Source organism: Podarcis filfolensis, assembly GCF_964270895.1.
Source record: "Podarcis filfolensis genome assembly, chromosome: 12".
NCBI classification, from domain to species: Eukaryota; Metazoa; Chordata; class Lepidosauria; order Squamata; family Lacertidae; genus Podarcis; species Podarcis filfolensis.
The window spans coordinates 34,906,733-34,928,582 of record NC_139614.1 but is presented as its reverse complement, the minus strand read 5'-3'; the positions used below and the strand labels follow the sequence as shown (position 1 = coordinate 34,928,582).

Genomic DNA, 21,850 nt, shown 5'->3' with positions numbered 1-21,850 from the left:
CGACCTGCTCCTCTCGGGCTTCCTTTTCTCTCCCTGGCCACCTTCAATAGTGGCAGGCAGTGGCTTTGGTGGCAGCGGGGAGGCAGCTTTGGCAGGGAGGGGGGCAGCACCAGCTTCGCCTCAAGCAGCAAGATGTCCCCAACCGGCCCCGTGTATGAGTGAGTGTGAAATGGAGGAGGAACAAGCAGATAACCACGTGGTAAACGGGAAAGGGATGAGAATAGGATACTGACTGGCACTGGAATAAGGGAAAGGGGCACTACCTGTGGTGAATTAATGGAGGAGAGGTTACAGCTGAATAAGAGGGGATAGCCAGCATTACCAAGGATCCAGGAAATAGAGAAGAGAGGAAATACGGTTGTAAAGGCTGGGGCAGCAAACCAGTGGTAGCCTAAGTGACAGAAGGATAAATAAGGAAACCTGCCTGGCGTGCTCTGGTCCATGGGGTCACAAAGAGTCGGACACGACTAAATGACTAAACAACAACAAGAAAGTACCTAGGGATGAGATGAACCCTAACCTTGAAAGGGGAAGAGCTCAGCAGGTAGCTCTGAACATAAGCGACTGACTGGGGCTCTGAAGTAAGATAGGAATCTTCACACTTAGTTTTTCAAGTCAAGTAATCTTTAATTTGAAAATATTTCATATAGCATTTGTTTTCACTAAGTAATAATCATGTTTACACTGTGACATCATGAGTCTTGTCACAGGAAGTACCACTACATATTGCAGCTTGGAACAATTAATTTCCATCAATGGTCCTGGTGAGCTCAATGTGACTTACTCCCAGGGAAATGCATATAGAGTTACACATTTGTTAATCTCCCTCTTTTTCATCCTCACCCATTTCTGAATCTTTATTTGGAAGAATGACTACTTTGTCGTTATACATAGGGTTGTCAATGCTACCAGTGATTTCTTGTCGTCTGCCTCTTCTTTTGTAGAAAACATAGGCTGCTACACCCACACCAATGAGGAGGAGGAAGATAATCGGGAGAACCGCCTTCAGAACTCTGCCCTGTGTTGATGCCAGACTGTCTTCTTGCTCTACTAATGGGGGGGAAAAGGTACATCATACACACAGAGAGAGCAATAACTACTTTATACTATAACCAATGGCTATCTCATTGTATGACTAAGAAAGACAGCTGGGTAGTGTTTAGGGATAAGGGATAAATTAATGTCAAACCCACCAAATCCACACTCCCTAAAACAATATGAAAACTGAAAAACAGCCATCTTTTAAAAATTTCAGCTGCCTGAAATTTGTAATCCAGTTATCCTGTGAAGTAATATGTTCAAAAATGCATATACTGGAGTAAGGAGTACAGATATTAGTTAAAATAACATACAAAAATGCATTGTATTTAGCGAAATTGTTTTGTAAAAATGTTTATATTGGGAAAAATTGCACACAAACATGTTTTTGCTCAGAAAAAAAAATCACACTAAAATGATGTTGAATTTTCAGAACCCTGTGAATGCAAATGGGTGGGGGAATAATGAGAAACAAATTTAAGATGGAAAAATGAGAAGCTGAAAGAAACCAAACCTAACAGATTCACACATTCCTAGTTTTGTTTGCTGCACCTAAGCATAGTCTGCTGAGAGCTTGCAAACCAAGGAAATGGCCATCTGACGGGGGGAGGGGCAGGGAGGGAAGGAGATGCAAAAGCTGAACTGATGTGGAATCAGAATGTGTGTGTGTATGAGAGCTGCTCTGATTCTCCTTGAAGTAGAAAAAGAAAGGCCCTTTTTAAAAAAGAGTTTTGGCGGGTTCTGAAGGAATCCAACCCAAAAGACATTGGATATTTCAGTGCAGCTAAACGATTCCCAAATGTCAAGGCAATTTGCACTACAACTTTAACAGGATACCATTGTTTTATGGATATGCAGATGAGAGAGGAACTTACCCTCTCCCCCCGCCCCACTTTTCACATGCAACACTATTGAATTTCCCATTAAACCAAGATCTCTCTCCTATCCTCCACCTCTCCTGCTTCATAGTATCTGTTCTTCTCCAGAAAAGAGTTGCCATCCTTTCTTCCCCAGTAGAGCCAGCAGAACCAGTTCGTGCCCGCATATCTGGTAGGAATTACCCTGAGAGAAGGTTCTGCTGTTGATTTTTGCCTGCCATCCTGCTACAAAAGACATGACTGCTACCGGGGTGGGGTTGGGAGTGGCAGCCCTCCAAGCAAGATGACATAATAGTAGTGAAACAACAATCATTGTGATCAGCATGCCCACCATTCTGAGTAATGACTCGATCTTGATCAGAGAGGTTGTTGCGGCCTCAGTTGCACCATTTATGAGACTTCCATTATTTAGAATAAGGTTACCATTCTCATTACAAATGGGGAGCAAAGAGTGAGAGCTGAGCTGTAGTAGGGAAAATGACCTGATGTCTGCAAGATCTTTGCATTGTCCACCTGAATGTCAGCCTGCATTCCTTCCTCTGGCCCCATTAATCTGGATTTACTCTTTTTGATAGAAAATCTTATAAATTGTCTAAGGGAAAAACCCACCTGCTGTTGCCAATGGTAGATGCTTAACACTTTAACTTAGTTATTTTAATAAGAGTCTTACCAGGCATTTTTGAAGGAGCTGTCATCTCTTCAATAACTATAAAACAAAAGATATGCTTACTGTGTAAATTATAGATATCACAGCAAAATACAAAACCAAAAGTCAGGCATGATTCTTTACTAGTGCTTATTACCAATGCTGACATTTCAATGCAAAACTTGACTATTTAAAAATGTAAAACAAGCATTGAATCTGAAATGTTTAGTGCATTCACCAAATCCCTGTGATAGCAACATCAAGTATAGTGACCTCAACTTTAAACCTGTCAGTGTGGAAACTATTAAATTATATTCCCTCTTGAAGAAAAGGACTGATTTATAAAAAAACATTATGAATTATAAAAGCTCCACAGTTCTAGGGACTGTAAATGATAAAGGGGGAGAACATTTATTATTAGGTATTTATCAAATGTTAATAATCTTATTATATTTAAAAGACAGGCTATCATATTATTAGCAGCAAAAAATAAATATGCTTCAGCTTTGGTTCTGTCATCACTCCTGCCATTTATTATCAGGGTGTCAACAACTGGAAGCATCAGTAAGGTCTGCCAGAAGCTGGAAAGGCAGTAGGAAGTGACAAAGAGCGGTAAAGACAAAAAGTAGAGCCTCCATTTGATGAAAAGTGGCTTATGCGACATAAAGGATGGTAGACAGTATATCTATGGAGAGATTGCCACAAAGAATGCTGAGAACTTGCTAGTAAGGATAGCTCGGGGGGGGGGGGGATGTTGTTAAAATGCCAAGATAGGAAAAAGTCCTAAGCAGTAGCTCTACTCATCATTAAACTACTATATTGAATCAAAATTATTGGTAAATTAAGTCTAATAACCATTTAAGACTTACTTTTGTTTATTTTACATATATATCCCTTGTCATAGTGGCACCGTTCCCTGAACCACTTCCCATTTTGGCTGTTCATGAGAACACATTTCTGATAATTAAATTGGTATGACTCAGGATCAGTTGTGGGCTTTTCATTGTCCCAATTGACAAAATCCAGTGCAGTGTTATCTTGCCATATCCATTCTCCTATTTATTAAAATAAATAAATTACATAATGAAATGGAAAACAGTAGAATAATAAGTGTAAGACAATATTAACAAAAACAATAATGTTCATAGTAGTAGTAGTAGTAGTAGTAGTAGTAATAGTAGTTTGTACCCCTCCTATCTAACTGGGTTCCCCCAGTCACTCTGGGCGGCTTATAACAAATTATAAAAACCCAGTGAGACGTCAAATATTAAAAACTATCCCTATACAGGGCTGCCTTCAGATATGAAAATATGTTTTAAAACTAAACTGACTGCTTTTCCTCTCAAACGTTTGCAGTTTTGAAAATGTGCAAGCTACCACCATTATCATATCAGAACACTGAATGCACTAATGATCTCAGTGATTTTTGGCAGCATTAACCCACCCCCAATACAACGGCGTAGCTATCAGCTTGGGTGCCTGGTGCGGTGCACGCGTCCTGCAGCTGGGGGTGGGGTGAGTTGCCATGGGGGCGGGGCAAGCCAAGGCAGGGCAGCTGTGTGGAGCCTCTCCGCAGCCTCCCTCTCAGCTTTAGGGTGGCAGAGGCAGTGGGGAGACGCAAGCCCTGCACTGCTCAAAAAAGCAGTGCGGAGCTTGCAGGCAATCCACCTGCCACCTCCCCCTCAGGAGATACACATGGCTCAGGCACGTTGCAGGCCCTGCGGTGTGCCGCCCAGTGCCCCCACCTCACCTAGCTACCAGTGGCATAGGAAGGGGTGTGTAGTGGGTGCGGAAGTTGTTCTTTTTTTTAAAGTCTTGTGAGCCCAATTCTTTAAAATTTATTTTAAAAACACATATTTTTGCCATTTTGTCACCCCTCCTCAGTGATGACACCCAGGGCGGACCGTACCTGCCATACCCTCCTTCCTACGCCACTGCCCCAATGCCCCCAGAGACTTACCATCATTGTGCTCGCCAACATTTGCCTTTTGCTGCTGTCACCCTCCTCTGGAGGAGAGCTTTTGGAACCAGCTATATGCCATCTACCCTTCTGCTCTGAACTGTATTTAAGCCTCATTGGAGTGAAGCAAGACCAGCAAAAGAACCTTTATTGTTGTTTTGCTTTGTGTGTTGGTACTTAAGCCTTTTGTAATATTGAATTTATTCTATGTTTGCCAAATTGTTCCTTTTTTGTTTTTTTGAATTTACTGACATGTTCTGCATTTTGTATATTCGAATTTCCAATGCTCTGCATTTCAATATTTTGAATGTTTGCTGTAAGCTGCTTTGGACACAGCTCATTGTGGGAAAGCGCCATATAAGTGGTCCCCATACTACCAAGTTCAAGATTCTTATGTTTATACACAAAACCCTGAACAACTTGGGTCCAGGATACCTTAAGGTCTGAGGCCTCATATCTCAGTTCAAAGGACTTCAGCAGAGATATGGGACAATAATTCCTGTTTGATTTAGTTCAGCATGTCTTCTGAGAGATAACAGAGTCTAAATCAAGTCTTCGAAGGAGCACTTAAAGGAGCTGGGTGAAGGAATGATTGCCGGGAACTCACAGAAAATTGGTGAATTTCCTGAATGCATGCCAAGCAGACTCATAAATACAAGGTGATGTGAATTTGCTAGTACCATTTGCTTGCGCTAACAGTTATTCCTGCTGAGCTCTTTTACTTCCAAAAACCAAAACGAAAATGAAATGCCATATGTTTGAACATATTTTTGCATTAATAATATATTATAGATTAAATATTGAATGTTAAACAGTTACCATCGTTATTTCTGAACATCCCAATCCAATACTCATCACGAGATAATTGTTGAGTGTGATCCATCAAAAAATGCAGTTCAGCTAAATCTACTATCGAAGTCAAGGTGGCACCTAAGATACAGAAGAGGAGTAAAGTTAGCTCATTAAAAAGTTGTCTTCCCCTTGAAAAATATCAGAGTATGACCAATGATTCACTGTGCAGTACTGGCAACAATATAAGGTTCTAGATACCTTAGAGAAAGTGTATATCTTTTTCTTTCAAATGATTGTAATTGCTATCCTATTGCATAATGTTGTAGTAGAAAAGAATCATTGTGACCTAGCTCCTTTCCCCAATAATAATAGTTAAGAAAAACTTTTAAGGACACTGTATTTCACTGTGTAATGGTCACATTTTTGGTGCCGCTTTTTTCCATTCCAAAAGGGTATGTGTGCAACTATTACACAGGGAAATACAAAAGTGTGACCCTTATGCGAAGGAAAAAATGGGGACAACAGCAGGTGGATCTGAGGAGCTGGGCCGATGGCATGGGGAGGGCAAGCACGAGCTGGAGACAAAATAACTGTTGTTATCGGGACCATGGGGAGAGAAAACACTTACGGAGAAAGACACTAGCATACCTTTCTGTAAAAAGCGAAGCCCCTCCTTGTGCATATAATAAATAATAATAGTAATAATAATACCCTGCCCATCTGGCAGGGCCTCCCCAGCCACTCTGGGCATATGTTCCATTGCCCAGCCTACTGATGTGCAGCAGCATCGCTCATCTATCAGAATCTCTATGGTGAACAATAGTCACCGCTCTATACTTTGAATTGCAAGAGCGGAACAGCCATTCGAATTTAGACAGGAAGTTCCAGTAAGGAACGCCATGGGAACAGCAAATGAGTGGTGACAGCAGTGCCTGTGGCCAGGCCTGCCGGTGCCCGCCGTATCTCCCCTCAGCCCACATGTCCCAGCCATCCCCAGCATCGGTTCCCACTGAAACATTGATAAAAAAGCACCAGGAGGAAGGTGGGAAGAAACATTCCCACTCACTCCACTCCGCTCATGGCCAAGCTGGCGAGGTATGAGGAGAACAGGGGTGGCGGCAGCTGGAGGAGGAAAGGAAGAGGCCTGAGGCCTAGAGGAGCCTCAGAAGTAGTTACCCAGCAATTATTATGCAAGGAATGCTCTGGGACCATTTTCAGGGTCCAAAAAAGGGGATGCGACTATTATGCGGTGGTGACCATTATGTGGTGAAAAGCGGTAATACTATCAAACATTTCTCTCATCTTATCTCACTATACATGATAAAGCTATTTTAGCCATCTCACCCTTTGCTTTTTCCTCTAAGACTAATTGCAGTCGTTAACAGTCGTCAACAGGTTTACCACACCTATCAGCCAATCACCCATTCCCACCACCCTTCTGAGTCATACCCCTCCCCTCCCTCTCACTATATATAAGGGTCTGGTGACTTCTGTTTCAGTGTATCTGAAGAAGTGCGTACACACAAAACCTCCTACCAATAACAAACTTAGTTGGTCTCTAAGGTGCTACTGGAAGGATTTTTATTTTATTTAAAATAAATGTCATTTTTGCAAGTTAGATGGTTCACAAATCCTGAACTCCAATACTTAAAACATATTTCACTCTGTATTTCTAACTGCACATAAAAGGAAAAAAGCCACACAGTTCTTTAGTGTCAGCCCATTAACAGTATATGTTTGGTAATTTATTACATTTTCATCATACATTACCTCCAATGAGAGTTTACAATGAGATGCTGGGCTCATCATGTTTCCCAATTTATCCTTGCAACTGGGATATACTAAGCTGAAAGGCCCATGGTAATCTAGTGAGCTTTCTGGGTGAGCAGGAATTTGAGCTTCTGCCTCTCTTGTCAAAGTCCAGGGCTAAAATCCCATATCTACATAGGCATCTATAAGTGCCATTGAACTCAATGGGACTTACTTCTGGAGAGAAGTATAGGAGAGAACTGCAGTGCAGGTAATCGCCATACCACACTGGCTTTCCGTATTAACTAGAATGGAAAATTCATGTTGTGATCTAATTCAAAATGATACCCACCTAACTGAGCACATTTGAAGAAAGCTGTTGGCCATTCATACCAACCAGAGTAGAATTGATAGCAATGAGCCCGAAAAGGTACCCAAGCTTTCCCATCTTCTTTTGATGCAGGGCATCTTCCTGGGAGCTGTGGCTCCTCAGTTGGGATTGTACCTATTACGGAGAACATATTTTTCTTTCAAAAAAGAGAACAGGCATCTTAGAAATCTATAAACACTAGCGATGTGCATAAGGTTCAGAGAAATCATGAATCATGAAGCAAAGCACGATATCTCAGAGAGAACTTAGGCTCATAAATGTGAAATGGGATCTGTATGAATTTGCACATGTCAAAGCAGGGAACCCCCACTGTGCAATCCAGACATTTAAATGAACTGCTACAGACAGGTGCCTACTACAGTGGCAGGTTAAGTACTTAATTCGTTCCGGAGGTCCATTCTTAACCTGAAACTGTTCTTAACCTGAAGCACCACTTTGGCTAATAGGGTCTCCTGCTGCCGCTGCGCCACCAGAGCACGATTCTTGTTCCCATCCTGAAGCAAAGTTCTTAACCTGAGGTACTATTTCTGGGTTAGCGGAGTCTGTAACCTGAAGCGTATGTAACCTGAAGCATATGTAACCCAAGGTACCACTGTAATGCCTTTAGCGCAGAGGTTTTCCACCTTTTTGAGTCCATGTCTCCACTGACCAACTGCATTCTTTCTGTGGCAGCCCTGTGGGGGCTCAGGAGCCCAGTTATGTCACCCCTTGCCTGTAGAGCTGGCAGCCTCTCACCCTTTTTCGAACACCCTTGCGCAGTGTTCCCTCAGCCTCCTCTTCTCTCTCCTCTCTCCTTGGGAGTCCTCTGGGCAGCAGCTGCCAACATCCCTGTTCTCTGAGCCATCACCACGCCCTGTCCCCAAGAGAGGTGCCTCCTCACACCCCCACAGGGGCCTGGGAAGTGGGTGCCCCCAGGCTTAGTGGCCCAGTGGAGACTGGCCAAAGTTTAACGTGAGGTCAGCACCTTACCTTGGGAGGCAGCAGTGGCAGCACCGGGCCCTCAGCTCCCAGGCAGGCCTTGCACACAGCAAGCATAAGAAAGGCCAGCGCAGCGCCTGCCTGCCCAGCCTCACACTTGCCTGTCCATTCCCAACAGCAAGGGCTGACACCTGCTGGACTGGCTGGCTGCGCTCCCTCACCCACTTGCTTGTTTACTCTGAGGCCGCCTCAGTTCCTGGCAACGCTCACCCCCTGGCCAGCCCCAGAGGCACAATTCACCTGGGGAGCTTGTAGCCAGGGCTGCTGCAGCAAACAGCTGCACAAGCCTTTGGGAGGCAGAGACTTGAAAGGGCATCAGAAGAGGGAGGGAAGAAAAGAGGGACGTTGACCAGTGATGCCTGCAACACCCCTGACCATCATCCAAGGCACCCCAGGGTGCCGTGACGCAATGGTTGAAAGCCACTGCTTTAGTGTACCAGGATGCCAGAGTCAGATGATGTCAGAAGGAAGAGCAAACACCAGAGTGAAGTGGCGACTAGGAGAGAGAGCTCTGTTGTGGTAGACAGGTCAAGCTTTTTAATCAGAGAAGATGGTTTTACATGGAAAGCCAATCCTTTAGTTTTTCAACCCTAAAATCTAAATATTTATTTTTATTTGTTTAATCAAAAACATATAATTCTGTAACATCTAGGAAGTAAAGAAACAAAGACAGTACAAGAGAATTTTAAATTGAACACACACACACCAAAGGGACAAATTTAGATTGTTGCATTCACAATTCCTGTCAAGAATTTAAAGAAAAAAAGTATTGAAGGGTAGTAACATGTCATTTTTAGACATTTGCAAAAAAGATGCGTATTTCCACCTATGGTGGGAGTGTAATCCTCTGGCAGCTTTTTGGAAGACAGTGTTTCCAGAAATTAATTTAATAACATAGTAAGGACTGATAGCAATTCCCTCACTGGCATTCCTGGGGATGGGCCAAATGAAGATGGGTTGAATAAAGAATTGATTCTGTATTTCCTGTTAGCTGCCAGGATGGTTATTGTTAAAAAAAAAAGAGGAAATATTTAGAAGGTTAAAAAATCAGCTTTAAAAGTACCTAGAAAACAGCCCCTGGACTGATAGCAGGTTTCTTACCCAGAGACTTCCATGTTTCCCATATTCAGGCCAATTTGTCCACAAAACACTAGGGGAGATTGACCATTTCTTTTTTTATCCACCCGAACTGTAACAGCTGCCACTATCCTTCTGCAGTTATTGTTCTGCAATGTGACAGGATTCCTACCCTCAGGGTGGGTGAACCTTACCAACAAATTTATGTCCCAAATAAACATAAAACAGTTGTAGGCATTTTCTCTCTCTCCCCTCATCCCATTTTTAAAAGCAAACTTTAATCAAGGTATTTAGTGTAAAAACCCCTGGACCAATTGGTTTATAATTTGGCAGACTTTATCCATGCTCTTACCATGCTGGCAAATGTCGGCCACTACTGTCATTTTTAAAATTCAGAATAGTGAACAGAAGTGAAGGTAGGGGGAAGAGAACTCCACCCCTCAAGCTGAATTGGACCATCAGGGAATTGGCCTGAGCAGAATCAGGTGATTTTATAAAGCAACACCTAGAATCTGAGATGCACACCCACATGGTGGGTGTGGAGAAATAATGAGACACTTAGCCTCAATCTGGATGAAGATGGTTACTGTGGTCAGAATTGTATATTCTGAAAGTAGAATAAATTTGTTTAACAAGGCTCTGTTCACCATTTGATCAGTCTGCACGGTTTAGTAGAACACAATTTTGTTGTATCCTTAGTGGCAAGCCATATCCTTAAGCATGTGGTTAGACAATCTGCTTCAGTATCAATCTCATTCAATGGGATTGAATAAGCATCAATGGAAATTATTTATAAGTATTGTTGTTGTTATATTTTTCTACCCTTCCTCTCACAAGAGGGTAGGGCAGCTAATTACAAAGGTACAGCAGTAAAAAAACTCAAGGAGAAAGACCATTTGGTAAGGGGGATTTCAAAGCAGGAAAAAGATCCCCTACTTCGTTACCCCTCCTTCCTTTGGAAGCTAGTTGTAGCCTCCGTTCTATTTTTGTTTGTTTATTATTCTAACCTGGTGGATTAAATAGTAACTTTTTACTCATTTATTCCTTACAAAATAGTCAAAAGTGCCAAGAACACATATCTTAGTACTGTGCTCAAATGGAGACTTTATTGGAGTTAGAAAGTAATGAAAACAGATACTTCCTTTGCTTACCAGTATACTGCTCACAGGCAGAAAAGTAGGTTTGATTGCAAGCTCCTGTTTTCCAATGACCCTCAAGATCCATGAAGACACAGGCTGTTTTCTGCGTTGGTTCTTCAGGTGCCCAATTAGTATATGCCAATCTCCGGTTGTTTATCCACGTGTAGCGCCCACCAGTCTAAAATCCAAATGCACATGGAACAATACATGCTGGTTTAGAAAACTCTTTGTTTCCCACAACATGAATTCTGCATCATTTATTTTCCCCTTTCATTTCACTTGCACATACACTCAATAGAATCAGAGAATTGCATAGAGTTGGAAGAGGCCCAAAGGCTCAGCTAGCCCAACCCCTGCAATGCAGAAATCACAGCTGATTTCTCCTACCCTCCAGAGCAAGAAAACAAGCTTGTCCCACCCTTTCCGTGTGACAGCCCTTTGGATATCTGAAGCTGGCTATCATATCACCTCTCAGTCTTCTCTCCTCCAGGCTAAACATACCCAACTCTCTAAATTGTTTCTCATAAGATATGGTTCCAGGCCCTTGATCCTCTTGGTCACCCTCCTCTGCACATGTTCCAGCTTGTCAATATCCTTCTTAAACTGTGGTGTTATTCCATCACTGGTATCCCACCTGAATTGATTTCCACACAAGAGCCTCAAACTTGGCTTGGTTGGCCAAGTTCTTACCATATTGCTATTTAGACCAATCCACACAGGCTCTCCATATTTCAACACCCACAGCCATAGGAATGATTGAATGTAGGGATTCCAAATGCTGGCAAGCTCTGAGTGTTCTGAATTACACTTTTTCCTGGCCTCTTCCCAAGTCATATTGGGAGCAATGAAAGAGTAGCTGCTATTCCCAAAAGGGATATGGCGAAAGGCTGGAGCCATTGTTTCGGGCTGTGATAATGCAGGATCTATAAGAAAGCAATCAAGAGAAAAGACAAAGTCCAGATTAGACTTTATATGTTACAAATATTTTATTTCACTGGATACTGAAATTTTGTAATATTCTTATCACATACATTTTAATATCTCAAAGTTACTAAAAATTGGCAATGAAACATTTAAAAACCTTGAAAATCAACATTTTAAATGTCAACAAAAACATTCTAGTTCTAGTTCAAGATGACACAGATAAGGCATCAAAATATATTTCCTTTATAGTCTCAATAGAAGCAAACCAAATTCCCAACATGTAGTCAACAGGCCCCTTTGAAACACATTCATTTCTTCACAGAGACTTCAAGAAACTATTCTTCAGTTAGCTTCCTAAAATAATTCAAGGTGGGTTCAAGAAATACACTTAGGAGGACAGCTGTACACATGGAGTTCTGTTCTTTTGGTCAAATGAACTTGCACAGATTATAGGAGAATCCTGTCATGTTGAATATGGTTAGATATTATGACACAGAAATAGAACTCAACTTATGCCTCTTTCAGTCCTATTTCAGGGGTGAAAAGCCAAGTTATATCTCAGCAGGTGCACATCTGAGGCTCTCTCTCATAAGAGTTCATTTCTATGCACCTGTAAGATATAGTTGTCACAACTGCACTTTTTCTTTATATGGCTCAGTGTTGAATCTCTAATACAAAGACAGGTGGCCATCTAATTTTTATTTATGAACAAAATATGACATAGAAAACTGCCTTTGGTCTCCATAAGTCAATCTGATTTACATATTATTTTAATAATAATAATAATAAATTTTATTTATATCCCGCCCTCCCCAGCTGAAGCCGGGCTCAGGGCGGCTAACAACAATAAAATAGTGCAACATTCTAAAAACATTTCATTATAAAAATTAATTAAAATCAAATTGATGGCAACCATTAAGCTAAAGTTCTGTGAAGATAGCCAAAGGAGGGAGTCAGGCTGCGCCCTGACCAAAGGCCTGGTGGAACAGCTCTGTCTTGCAGGCCCTGCGGAAAGATGTCAAGTCCCACAGGGCCCTAGTCTCTTGTGACAGAGCGTTCCACCAGATTGGAGCCGCAGCCGAAAAAGCCCTGGCTCTAGTTGAGGCCAGCCTAACCTCTCTGTGGCCTGGGACCTTCAGGATGTTTTTATTTGAAGACCGTAAGTTCCTCTGTGGGACATACCAGGAGAGGCGGCCCTGTAGGTACGAGGGTCCTAAGCCGTATAGGGTTTTAAAGGTTAAAACCAGCACCTTAAACCTGATCCTGTACTCCACCGGGAGCCAGTGCAGCTGGTATAGCACTGGGTGAATTTTCTGTTACTTTTCTTCTAAAAACATACCAGTGTTTCTTTGGCAGATTTCCCACTTACCTTAAGTCCCCTGGGAGTGATGGTTTGTGGCCTGGGGCGACCACAGCTGAGCTGGGCACCTTCTTCCTGTCCCGCACATCCGTTGGGGGACAAAATCCTCCTCCTGTGGTCATGCGAGTTGGCGGGAGCATGTCTGTTTAATGGGACTATGACAGGCAGGCTAGTAGGTATGGCCATGTCATTCATAAAGGGGCGCCACGATTGTGGTTCCCGGCTTGTTTGCCACTAGATCCCGCACTCTTATTCCCTATGTATCAGCCTCCGGTCCTGCCTGGAGGTAAGTGGGCAGGCCATGCTCAAGATCCAGCTATGGAGATTCTCCATCATTCTATTTGGCGCTACGTAGGAATTTTTATTGCTGATGAACTGGGCCTGTCTAGAGGTTTCTGCCTACCTCGTGGCAGTGGTCACCAACTGTCACAACTTTATGGTGGGTAAAGCATTGGGTTGGGTCCTTAGCCTGGAGGGGGCAGTGTTGGGGATCCCACACCCTCCTGCTAAAAAGATTTTGTACCCCAATAAAGGAGGGGATTGTGGCCAGATGGGGACTGATGGGCCATGACACCTGTCCCGAGTGGTGGGGCTGATGGATCACTCTGTTTGATGTACTGTACATCATAGGGCAGGCACCCCCAAACTCGGCCCTCCAAATGTTTTGGGACTACAATTCCCATTATCCCTAGCTAACAGGACCAGTGGTCAGGGATAATGGGAATTGTAGTCCCAAAACATCTGGAGGGCCGTGTTTGGGGGTGCCTGTCATAGGGTGAACCTTAATCCAAGTTCGACCAAGCCAAAAAGAAAAAAAATCAGCAGTCTGACTGGTTGATTCAGGATACATATCCAATGCCTACGCCAAAAACTGCTTACACCTGTAATCAATAATCAACTTGCAAACATCTGTAATCAATAAAGTTAAAATGTACCAGTGTTTCTTTGGCAGATGTAGCTTTTCCTGTCAGAACATGGTCCATTTCTCCACTTTCCTGCCTTCGGTAGAGGCTCATGCATAAGAAAAACACAGTTTCCCTAAGGAATAAAAACACTTACGTTGTGTAGGGGGCAATCCTTTTGTCATAGATTTTTCTTAAGAGCCCTCCTTTTGTACTTCTCAAACTAGATGAAAACAGTATCCTATCTTTTTAGAAATAAGTTTGCAGATGGATAGTTCTCATCACTGATAGCTTTCATCACTCATCACTTCTCATCACTGTCTTGCCCAACCCAGCCAAGAAACAGCCTCCACTACTAAATTAAATATCTAAGGAGGGGCTGGCCCCATTGTATCCTGGGATCAAAGGGAGTTAGTGGAGTCCAGCAAACACCCTGAGATTGCTGCAACTAAGGGTGCCTGTGAATTCACGATACCTGATGAAAGCTAATAGATCATACAACTCAACACAATCCAGACTACACAATTGCTTGTGTGATTCCAGGATCAGATGGTGCCAAGACCACATCAAACCCTAGGCTAAAGGTGCACTGCATGTCTGGCAACACAAGGCCTCCCATCTCTGCACCCTACTCAGGGGTAGGCATCTTTTAATGATGCATGCTCTGGATGAGGGCCCTGTTGAAGTTTACAGGAAGTAGGGTAGTCAGCAGGGCCAGCTATAAAACTGCTCACATGATGCCTGACTCTTCCTGATACAATACTGTTTCCAACAAGCAGCTTGGCTTGAAACACTCTTCCTGCCGGACAATTCATCCACCTCACCTTTAAGTTCAAGTCTTGGCAGAAATAGTACATTACCACTGAGTACCCAGTGTGATAAATTTCCACACAAGCTCCTCCACAAGAGGGAGTCCATGTATCAGAGTGGGGATTCAGGACACTTCCTGAAAACTAGTCTTGGGAAAAATAAAATGGCAGCCAGTCTTAAATGTAGAGTTTAAATTAGTGGGGGGGGGGGCAGCTGGTTAACCACCTGACGCCACAATGGCATCAGGGGTCAAGGTACTTGAAGGTCAGCTGATTACCAGGATTTCAACATGTAGTGCTTCAGAAGTCCGTCCTCCTTTCTTCCTGCTCTAATGACACCAGGTGATTGGCATGTGGGCGTAGCCTTGGCAGAAGATTGACCACAGCTTTTTAAGGAAAGGGTTGTTAGGTGTGAGCATCAAAGGGGAGCAGTAACTCTACCTAGACAGTGGATGGTATTCTAATAACTCATCCCACCAGCACACTGACAGGACAATATTTTAAATGCTACAATAGAAGCCATCTCAGATTCTTGCAACTTTCTCAGCATGTTTCTGAATCCTTGTAAGACCTAATATAAGTGATTGCTATTTGAGAAAGATGTGGCAGCACCTACCGGTCTGAAGATCAAGGAAAGTGTGTACAGAAATGGGTGAGATGCCCTTCAGAATGTCTGAATTCCCCAACTCAGTAGGGAATGTACAATTGAAACGAATGGCAATGCTTCAGTGGGTTTTGGGGAGGAAGGTGTTAACTCTAACTAGGAAACTAAACATTGACAGATTATCTTCAAATCTTTCATCCACTGGCAGAATGCAAACAGAATAAAAATGTCCAGAGAGAGCTGAGGGGAAGTTTCCAACCCTCCAGACCGAATTTAATTGACACAGTTAAAGCAACAGGCCTTATTTGGCATATAAGTTGTTTCACACCAACTTCTACAGAGGCTCTTCAGAATCTGTTTACAACTCTACTGCCTACTTTTGATAAAAATGTAAAGGTACCCCTGACCATTAGGTCCAGTTGCGGACGACTCTGGGGTTGTGGTGCTCATCTTGCTTTACTGGCCGAGGGAACCAGCCTACAGCTTCCGGGTCATGTGGCCAGCATGACTAAGCCGCTTCTGGCGAACCAGAGCAGTGCACGGAAACGCCGTTTACCTTCCCGCCAGAGCAGTATCTATTTATCTACTTGCAGTTTGAGGTGCTTTTGAACTGCTAGGTGGGCAGGAACAGGGACCGAGCAATGGGAGCTCACCCTGTCGTGGGGATTCGAACCAACGACCTTCTGATCGGCAAGCCCAAGAGGCTCAGTGGTTTAGACCACAGCACCACCCACGTCCCTGCCTATTTTTGATACTTCAGCACTAAAAGATAAACTAAGTAGATGCCCCTCAAAGTAGGTGGGGAGGGGGAAGAGAGATATATATAAATGGGGTGCTAATGCTGAGAAGGCGTTACAATAATAGAATGTAGGATACATTTCTCATCTTGGGGGAGGGGGAGAGATGAAAGCTTTTGCAGGCAGGACTTACATTGTAATTGGGAAAATTTGGGGCCCAGTTTGTAAAGTAGACTCCACTTCCACTTGTCCATAAAAATCTGTAACTAGAACTACAATCATTCAGTCCAATCCAAGGGTCAGTTGCAGCACTTTGTAATTGCACCATAAGGAATGCTAAAAAACAAAAAAACAAAAAAATGACTAAAACATAAAAATTTCACCATGGTGGATTTCACCACCATGACCAATAAGTAATCAATACCATGAACTGATATATTTTGTATACAAAAAACCTATAAAGTTTGATTAATTCAGGAGTTTTAAACATGTTTTAAAGGCAATGACTGCACCTTGTGTTTCTTTGTTTGGTATGCTAGCCAGATTTCCTCCGGATTCTTTGCAATCAAGTCGTGCTTCGTGCCAGTTTTTCCTCTCTTCTTCATTCAAACCTAATAGTTTGAAGCACTGTGAAGAAAGATAAAGAGCTGTGATATCCACTTTCTTTTAGAAATAAATGTCAGAAAACTAATGATTGAAAACTGCATTTTATTGCTTTTAATTTGATGCTTTGGATAATGTCATTGCCTTTTAAATGTTTTGGTATTGTTTTGTCTACAGCCAGCTCTGCTATGCAACAAGATGAGATTGCCCGCGTCAGATGAAAGAACGCCTACATAAAACTCCAAGAAATGTTGTCAAAGGCTTTCTCCACGTCTACAAATATCAAAACTGCTTTAGTATTGATGTTCACTTGTAGTTTTTCTAAAATATTTATTATATTTCTCGTATTGTCCGACAAATGTCTGCCCGGGAGAAAGCCTGCTTGGTCTTTATGTATGTCCTCCACTAGCACTTTTTTAAATCTTTTAGCCAGAATATCTGCAAAAATTTTGTAATCCACATTAAGCAGAGATATGGGGCGATAATTCTTAAGTTGTGTCTTCTCAGACTCAGTTTTCGGTATAAGTGTAATGTAAGCTTCCTTCCACGACTCTGGTGCTTTTTTCCCCTTCCAAAATTCCATTACAAACTTCCTTTAATGGTTGTATTATCCAATCTTTCAAGGATCTATAATATCTTGAATTTAGGCCATCCAGTGGCAGACGAAGGTGATAGACTATATGGGACTGGCTGAGATGACTGGCAGAATCCGCGACCAAGGAAAAGAGACGGTGGAAGAAGATTGGAAGAAATTTAAAGTTTATCTTAAGAACTGTTGTAAAATTAATGAGTGCTAAAATGTCATGGGTAATGTGAAACAAAATTGCAGTGATAAATAATTGGGTAAGAGAAAAAGGATTAAAGAAAGTGAATTATAAGTAATTGGAATTAGGGGTTGCTGAAAAAGTTTAAAATAGGGATGCAGAAAAGGGAGGTATGGGGAAGTCGTTGAAATAAGGTTTAAGAAAAAGAGGTTATGAAACTATACGTGTTTATATGTTTGTTTGTCTGTGTACTGTCAGTTGTATTGTGTTTTAATTTATGTTGGAAAATTAATAAAAATTTATATATATATATAAAAGAAGAAGTTAGGCCATCCGGTCCTGGAGATTTACCCAATTGCATATTCTGAATGGCACCTTCTACCTCCTGTTCAGTTATTTTATAGTTCAGCATTAATTTATTTTCTTGAGAGATTTTTTGTAGTCCATTTATTTTCAAGAATTGATCTATATCAATTTCTTTCTGTGGCCCTTGTGTATAAAGTTGTTTAAAATACCTCTGGAAACATTTTCTAATCTCCACTGGATTCTGTATATTCTTTCCTTCCACTTCCAAATTTGTAATAGTGTTAAGTTTTTGTCTTTTTTTCATTTGCCAAGCTAACAATTTCCCACATTTATTAGCCGATTCAAATGACTTTTGTCTCATCTGTTTGATTTTCCACTCTATTTCCTGGTTCATCATTTTCATGTATTGTACTTGATGTAGCTTTATTTCTCTCAGAATCTCTTGCGACTTTGGTTTCGCTCTCAATTTCTTCTCATCTTCTTTAATTTTCTCCAAAATTTTATCTTTTTTCTCATTTTTAGTTCTCTTCTTTATTGCATTCTGTTGTATCAGAAACGCTCTCATAACAGCTTTGCTTGTGTCCCAGATTACTCTTTTTTCAACGGTGGTATTCATATTTATCTCAAAATAGTCTCTCAAAGTTTTTTGGGCCTTCTTAGTCACTTCTTCGTCTCTAAATAAGGTGTCATTCATGCTCCATCTGAAGGAGCCAATTGGTGTTAGTTTCATCTCCATTTTCACAGCATTATGGTCGGAGCAGGTTTTAGGACAGATCTCCACTTTTCTAGTCTTTGGGGCCAGTCCTCTAGTTATCCAAATTTGGTCAATTCTTGTCCATGTCATTTTGGCTTCAGAGAAGAAGGTTCCCTCTCTACCCAAGGGGTTCTTTGTTCTCCAAATATCAACCAAATCCAAATTGTCAGTCATCTCAAAGAAGGTTTTCGGTAGTCTACCATCCTTGGTGACTACCTGTCTTTGTGCCTTGTCCATATTTGTAGATACCACTCCATTCATATCCCCCATCAAAATCACATTGTAGTCCAAATAGTCCATCAAGGTCTCATGCAACTTTTTAAAGAATTCAGATTTCCCCCCATTTGCTGAGTAAACTCCTACTATCAGAAATTTCTCTCCTTGTATTTGAATTTCAATTGCCACAAATCTTCCTTGGTCATCTTTAAAGATAAATTTCGGTGATAAACTCTCCTTTGCATAAATCACTACTCCTCTTTATGTAGTGACAGGAAAAAGTCAGCGCTCTCCGGTAATGGCTGTGCGGCTTCGCTCCACGGAAGAAGCAGTTAACTCTCAGCACCGCGCCGCTCACCCCGCTCGCTCCGGAGCCAGTAATCGGGTTCCCTTGCGAATTGGGGGGGGCGCTGAAGGTGCCCGCCGAGTCCCACGGTCACAGGCTTCACCCGCCTGTGATTTTTAAAAGGGTCCCCGCTTCGCCGTAGCGGTAAGACCCGATTCCCGCAGAGCTAAGTCCCTCAGAATCAGAGGGAATCCGCCATTACCGATGGCGCCAACCCCGGAAGTGCAGTTTTGATATTTGTAGACGTGGAGAAAGCCTTTGACAACATTTCTTAGAGTTTTATGAAGAAGAATCTTCAGGGGATGGGGGTTGGTCAAGGTTTTGGAAATGGTATAGGTGCAATTTATTCAGAACAAAAGGCCAAACTAATTGTTAATAATGTGGTGACGGAGGAATTTAAGATAGAGAAAGGGACACGACAAGGTTGCCCAATTTCCCCATTGCTCTTTATTTCGGTCCTGGAGGTTCTCTTAAATATGATCAGAAGGGACCAATTGGTTAAAGGTATACAAGTCGGAGCCAAACAGTACAAATTGAAAGCATTTGCAGATGATCTAGTACTGACATTACAGGAGCCAGAATCTAGTACTAAAAGAGTATTGGAATTGATCCAAGAATTTGGTCAGGTTGCAGGATTCAAGTTGAACAAGTTAAAAACTAAGGTTCTAGAGAAAAATTTAACACCGATTGAGAAAGAGAGGTTTCAGAAGGGGACAGGTTTAACACTGGTTAAGAAAGTAAAATACCTGGGGGTCAATATGACTGCTAAGAACGTGAATTTATTTAAAGATAACTATGAAAAATGTTGGTCAGAAGTGAAAAAGGATTTAGAAATATGGTCAAATTTGAAGCTTTCCTTGCTAGGCCATATTGCTGCTATAAAAATGAATGTATTGCCAAGAATGTTGTTTTTGTTTCAATCATTGCAAATTATGGATAAAATGGACTGTTTCAAGAAGTGGCAGAGAGATATTTTTTGTCTGGCAGGGCAAGAAGCCCAGAATAAAATTTAAAATACTAACCGATGCAAAAGAAAGAGGTGGATTTGCCCTGCCAGACCTTAAACTTTACTATGAATCAGCTGCATTTTGCTGGCTGAAAGAATGGCTGCTTCTTGAGAACACAGACATTTTGGATTTAGAAGGTTTCAATAATGTATTTGGGTGGCATGCATATTTGTGGTATGATAAGGTCAAAGCACATAAAGCATTTAAAAATCATATTGTCAGGAAAGCATAGTTCAATGTCTGGATAAGATATAAAGACTTACTTGAAAATAAAACCCCAAGGTGGTTATCACCGATGGAAGCGAAGGCTCAGAAAAAGCTCAATATGGAGGCCAAATGGCCGAAATATTGGGAGATTTTGGAACAAGAAGGAGGTAAATTGAAATTGCAGAGCTTTGAGAAACTAAAAGACAAAGTGCGAGATTGGCTTCATCATTATCAAATAAGGGAGGCTTACAATTTGGACAAGAAAATTGGCTTCCAGGTGGAAAAATCAAAACTGGAAACAGAACTGTTAGATCCCAAAACTAAGATATTATCAAGAATGTATAACTTGCTGTTGAAATGGAATACTCAGGATGAAATGGTGAAATCAGCTATGATAAAATGGGCACAAGATGTCGGACATAACATTATGTTGGCTGACTGGGAACAGTTATGGACCACAGGTATGAAATTTACGGCATGTAATGCCTTAAGAGAGAATATTATGAAAATGATATACAGGTGGTACATGACACCAGTCAAGCTTGCAAAAATCTATCATTTGCCCGATAATAAATGTTGGAAATGTAAAGAAAATGAAGGTACATTCTTTCACCTTTGGTGGACGTGCCCAAAGATTTTCTGGGAGATGATCTATAATGAAATGAAAAAGGTATTTAAATATACCTTCCTGAAGAAACCAGAGGCCTTTCTCCTGGGCATGGTCGGCTAATTGGTGCCAAAGAAGGATAGAACTTTCTTTATGTATGCTACAACAGCAGCAAGAATACTTATTGCAAAGTATTGGAAGACACAAGATCTACCCACCCTGGAAGAATGGCAGATGAAGGTGATGGACTATATGGAACTGGCGGAAATGACTGGCAGAATCCGAGACCAGGGAGAAGAGTCGGTGGAAGAAGATTGGAAGAAATTTAAAGACTATTTACAGAAATACTGCAAAATTAATGAATGTTAGAATGATGTTGGAATGAAGTTAAGTGGTTTTAGCAGCAATGTTACAAAGGAGTATATAAAAATGGATTGTTAACAGGTGAGAATGTAAAGCTATAATATATTAAGATAAAGGATTAAGATAAAAACAAAGAGGGAAAGGATTTGCTGAATTAACCAACTGAACTGGAATACAAAAAAGGGAGGTGTGAGGAGGTCAGGGAAACAAGTAAATGAAAGACAAGACATGGAAAGATTGATTTGTTTTTAATTGTTTTTATTTTTCTGTATTTTGTATTTTCTCTCTTTTTTCCCCTTTTTCTTATTTTGTAACCTTTTTTGAAACTTTAATAAATATCATTTAAAAAAAAGAAAAGAAAGAACGCCTACACTTTTCAAATTGTAGGAGCAGTATAGGAGGGAAGCATTTGAGCTTCTCTTTGAGAAGAAAATAACCTCTTTCCCCCCTAAGATGTAAATAAAAATTAACATAACCAAATTCTGAAAATTTAGTGTGAATACCATTTAACTGCTCTTTTGGGTAGCTGATACATAACCAAACTTTAAGAATACCACCTTTTATTTTAAAATCTGGCACTTCTATTTTGCAGCACAGCAGTCCTTTTCAGTCCTTATAGACATGGGGGTGGCGGAAGCAGGGGTGGGGAGAGATGTGTAATCATGATGGGAGGTTTAACCCCTAAGCTACGTG

General features: G+C 41.5%; 1 protein-coding gene across 2 annotated transcripts in view; it reads right to left on the bottom strand.

Moving 5' to 3' along the window:
- Nucleotides 1–606: 606 nt before the first annotated feature.
- LOC310745934 (macrophage mannose receptor 1-like) overlaps nucleotides 607–21,850 on the bottom strand; it is a 56,328-nt gene continuing 35,084 nt past the window's right edge. The window contains exons 21-30 of one of the 2 annotated variants that reach the window (XM_083579243.1): nucleotides 16,497–16,611; nucleotides 16,178–16,320; nucleotides 13,868–13,970; nucleotides 11,339–11,571; nucleotides 10,661–10,826; nucleotides 7,416–7,568; nucleotides 5,342–5,452; nucleotides 3,432–3,617; nucleotides 2,587–2,622; nucleotides 607–1,050 (exon numbers count right to left, since the gene is read on the bottom strand). In XM_083579243.1, the coding sequence (XP_083435369.1) occupies nucleotides 818–1,050; nucleotides 2,587–2,622; nucleotides 3,432–3,617; nucleotides 5,342–5,452; nucleotides 7,416–7,568; nucleotides 10,661–10,826; nucleotides 11,339–11,571; nucleotides 13,868–13,970; nucleotides 16,178–16,320; nucleotides 16,497–16,611 (1,479 nt within the window). In that variant the 3' untranslated portion in view covers nucleotides 607–817. The remainder of the gene's footprint in view (nucleotides 1,051–2,586; nucleotides 2,623–3,431; nucleotides 3,618–5,341; nucleotides 5,453–7,415; nucleotides 7,569–10,660; nucleotides 10,827–11,338; nucleotides 11,572–13,867; nucleotides 13,971–16,177; nucleotides 16,321–16,496; nucleotides 16,612–21,850) is intronic. The other variant, XM_083579244.1, reaches the window with a different exon arrangement.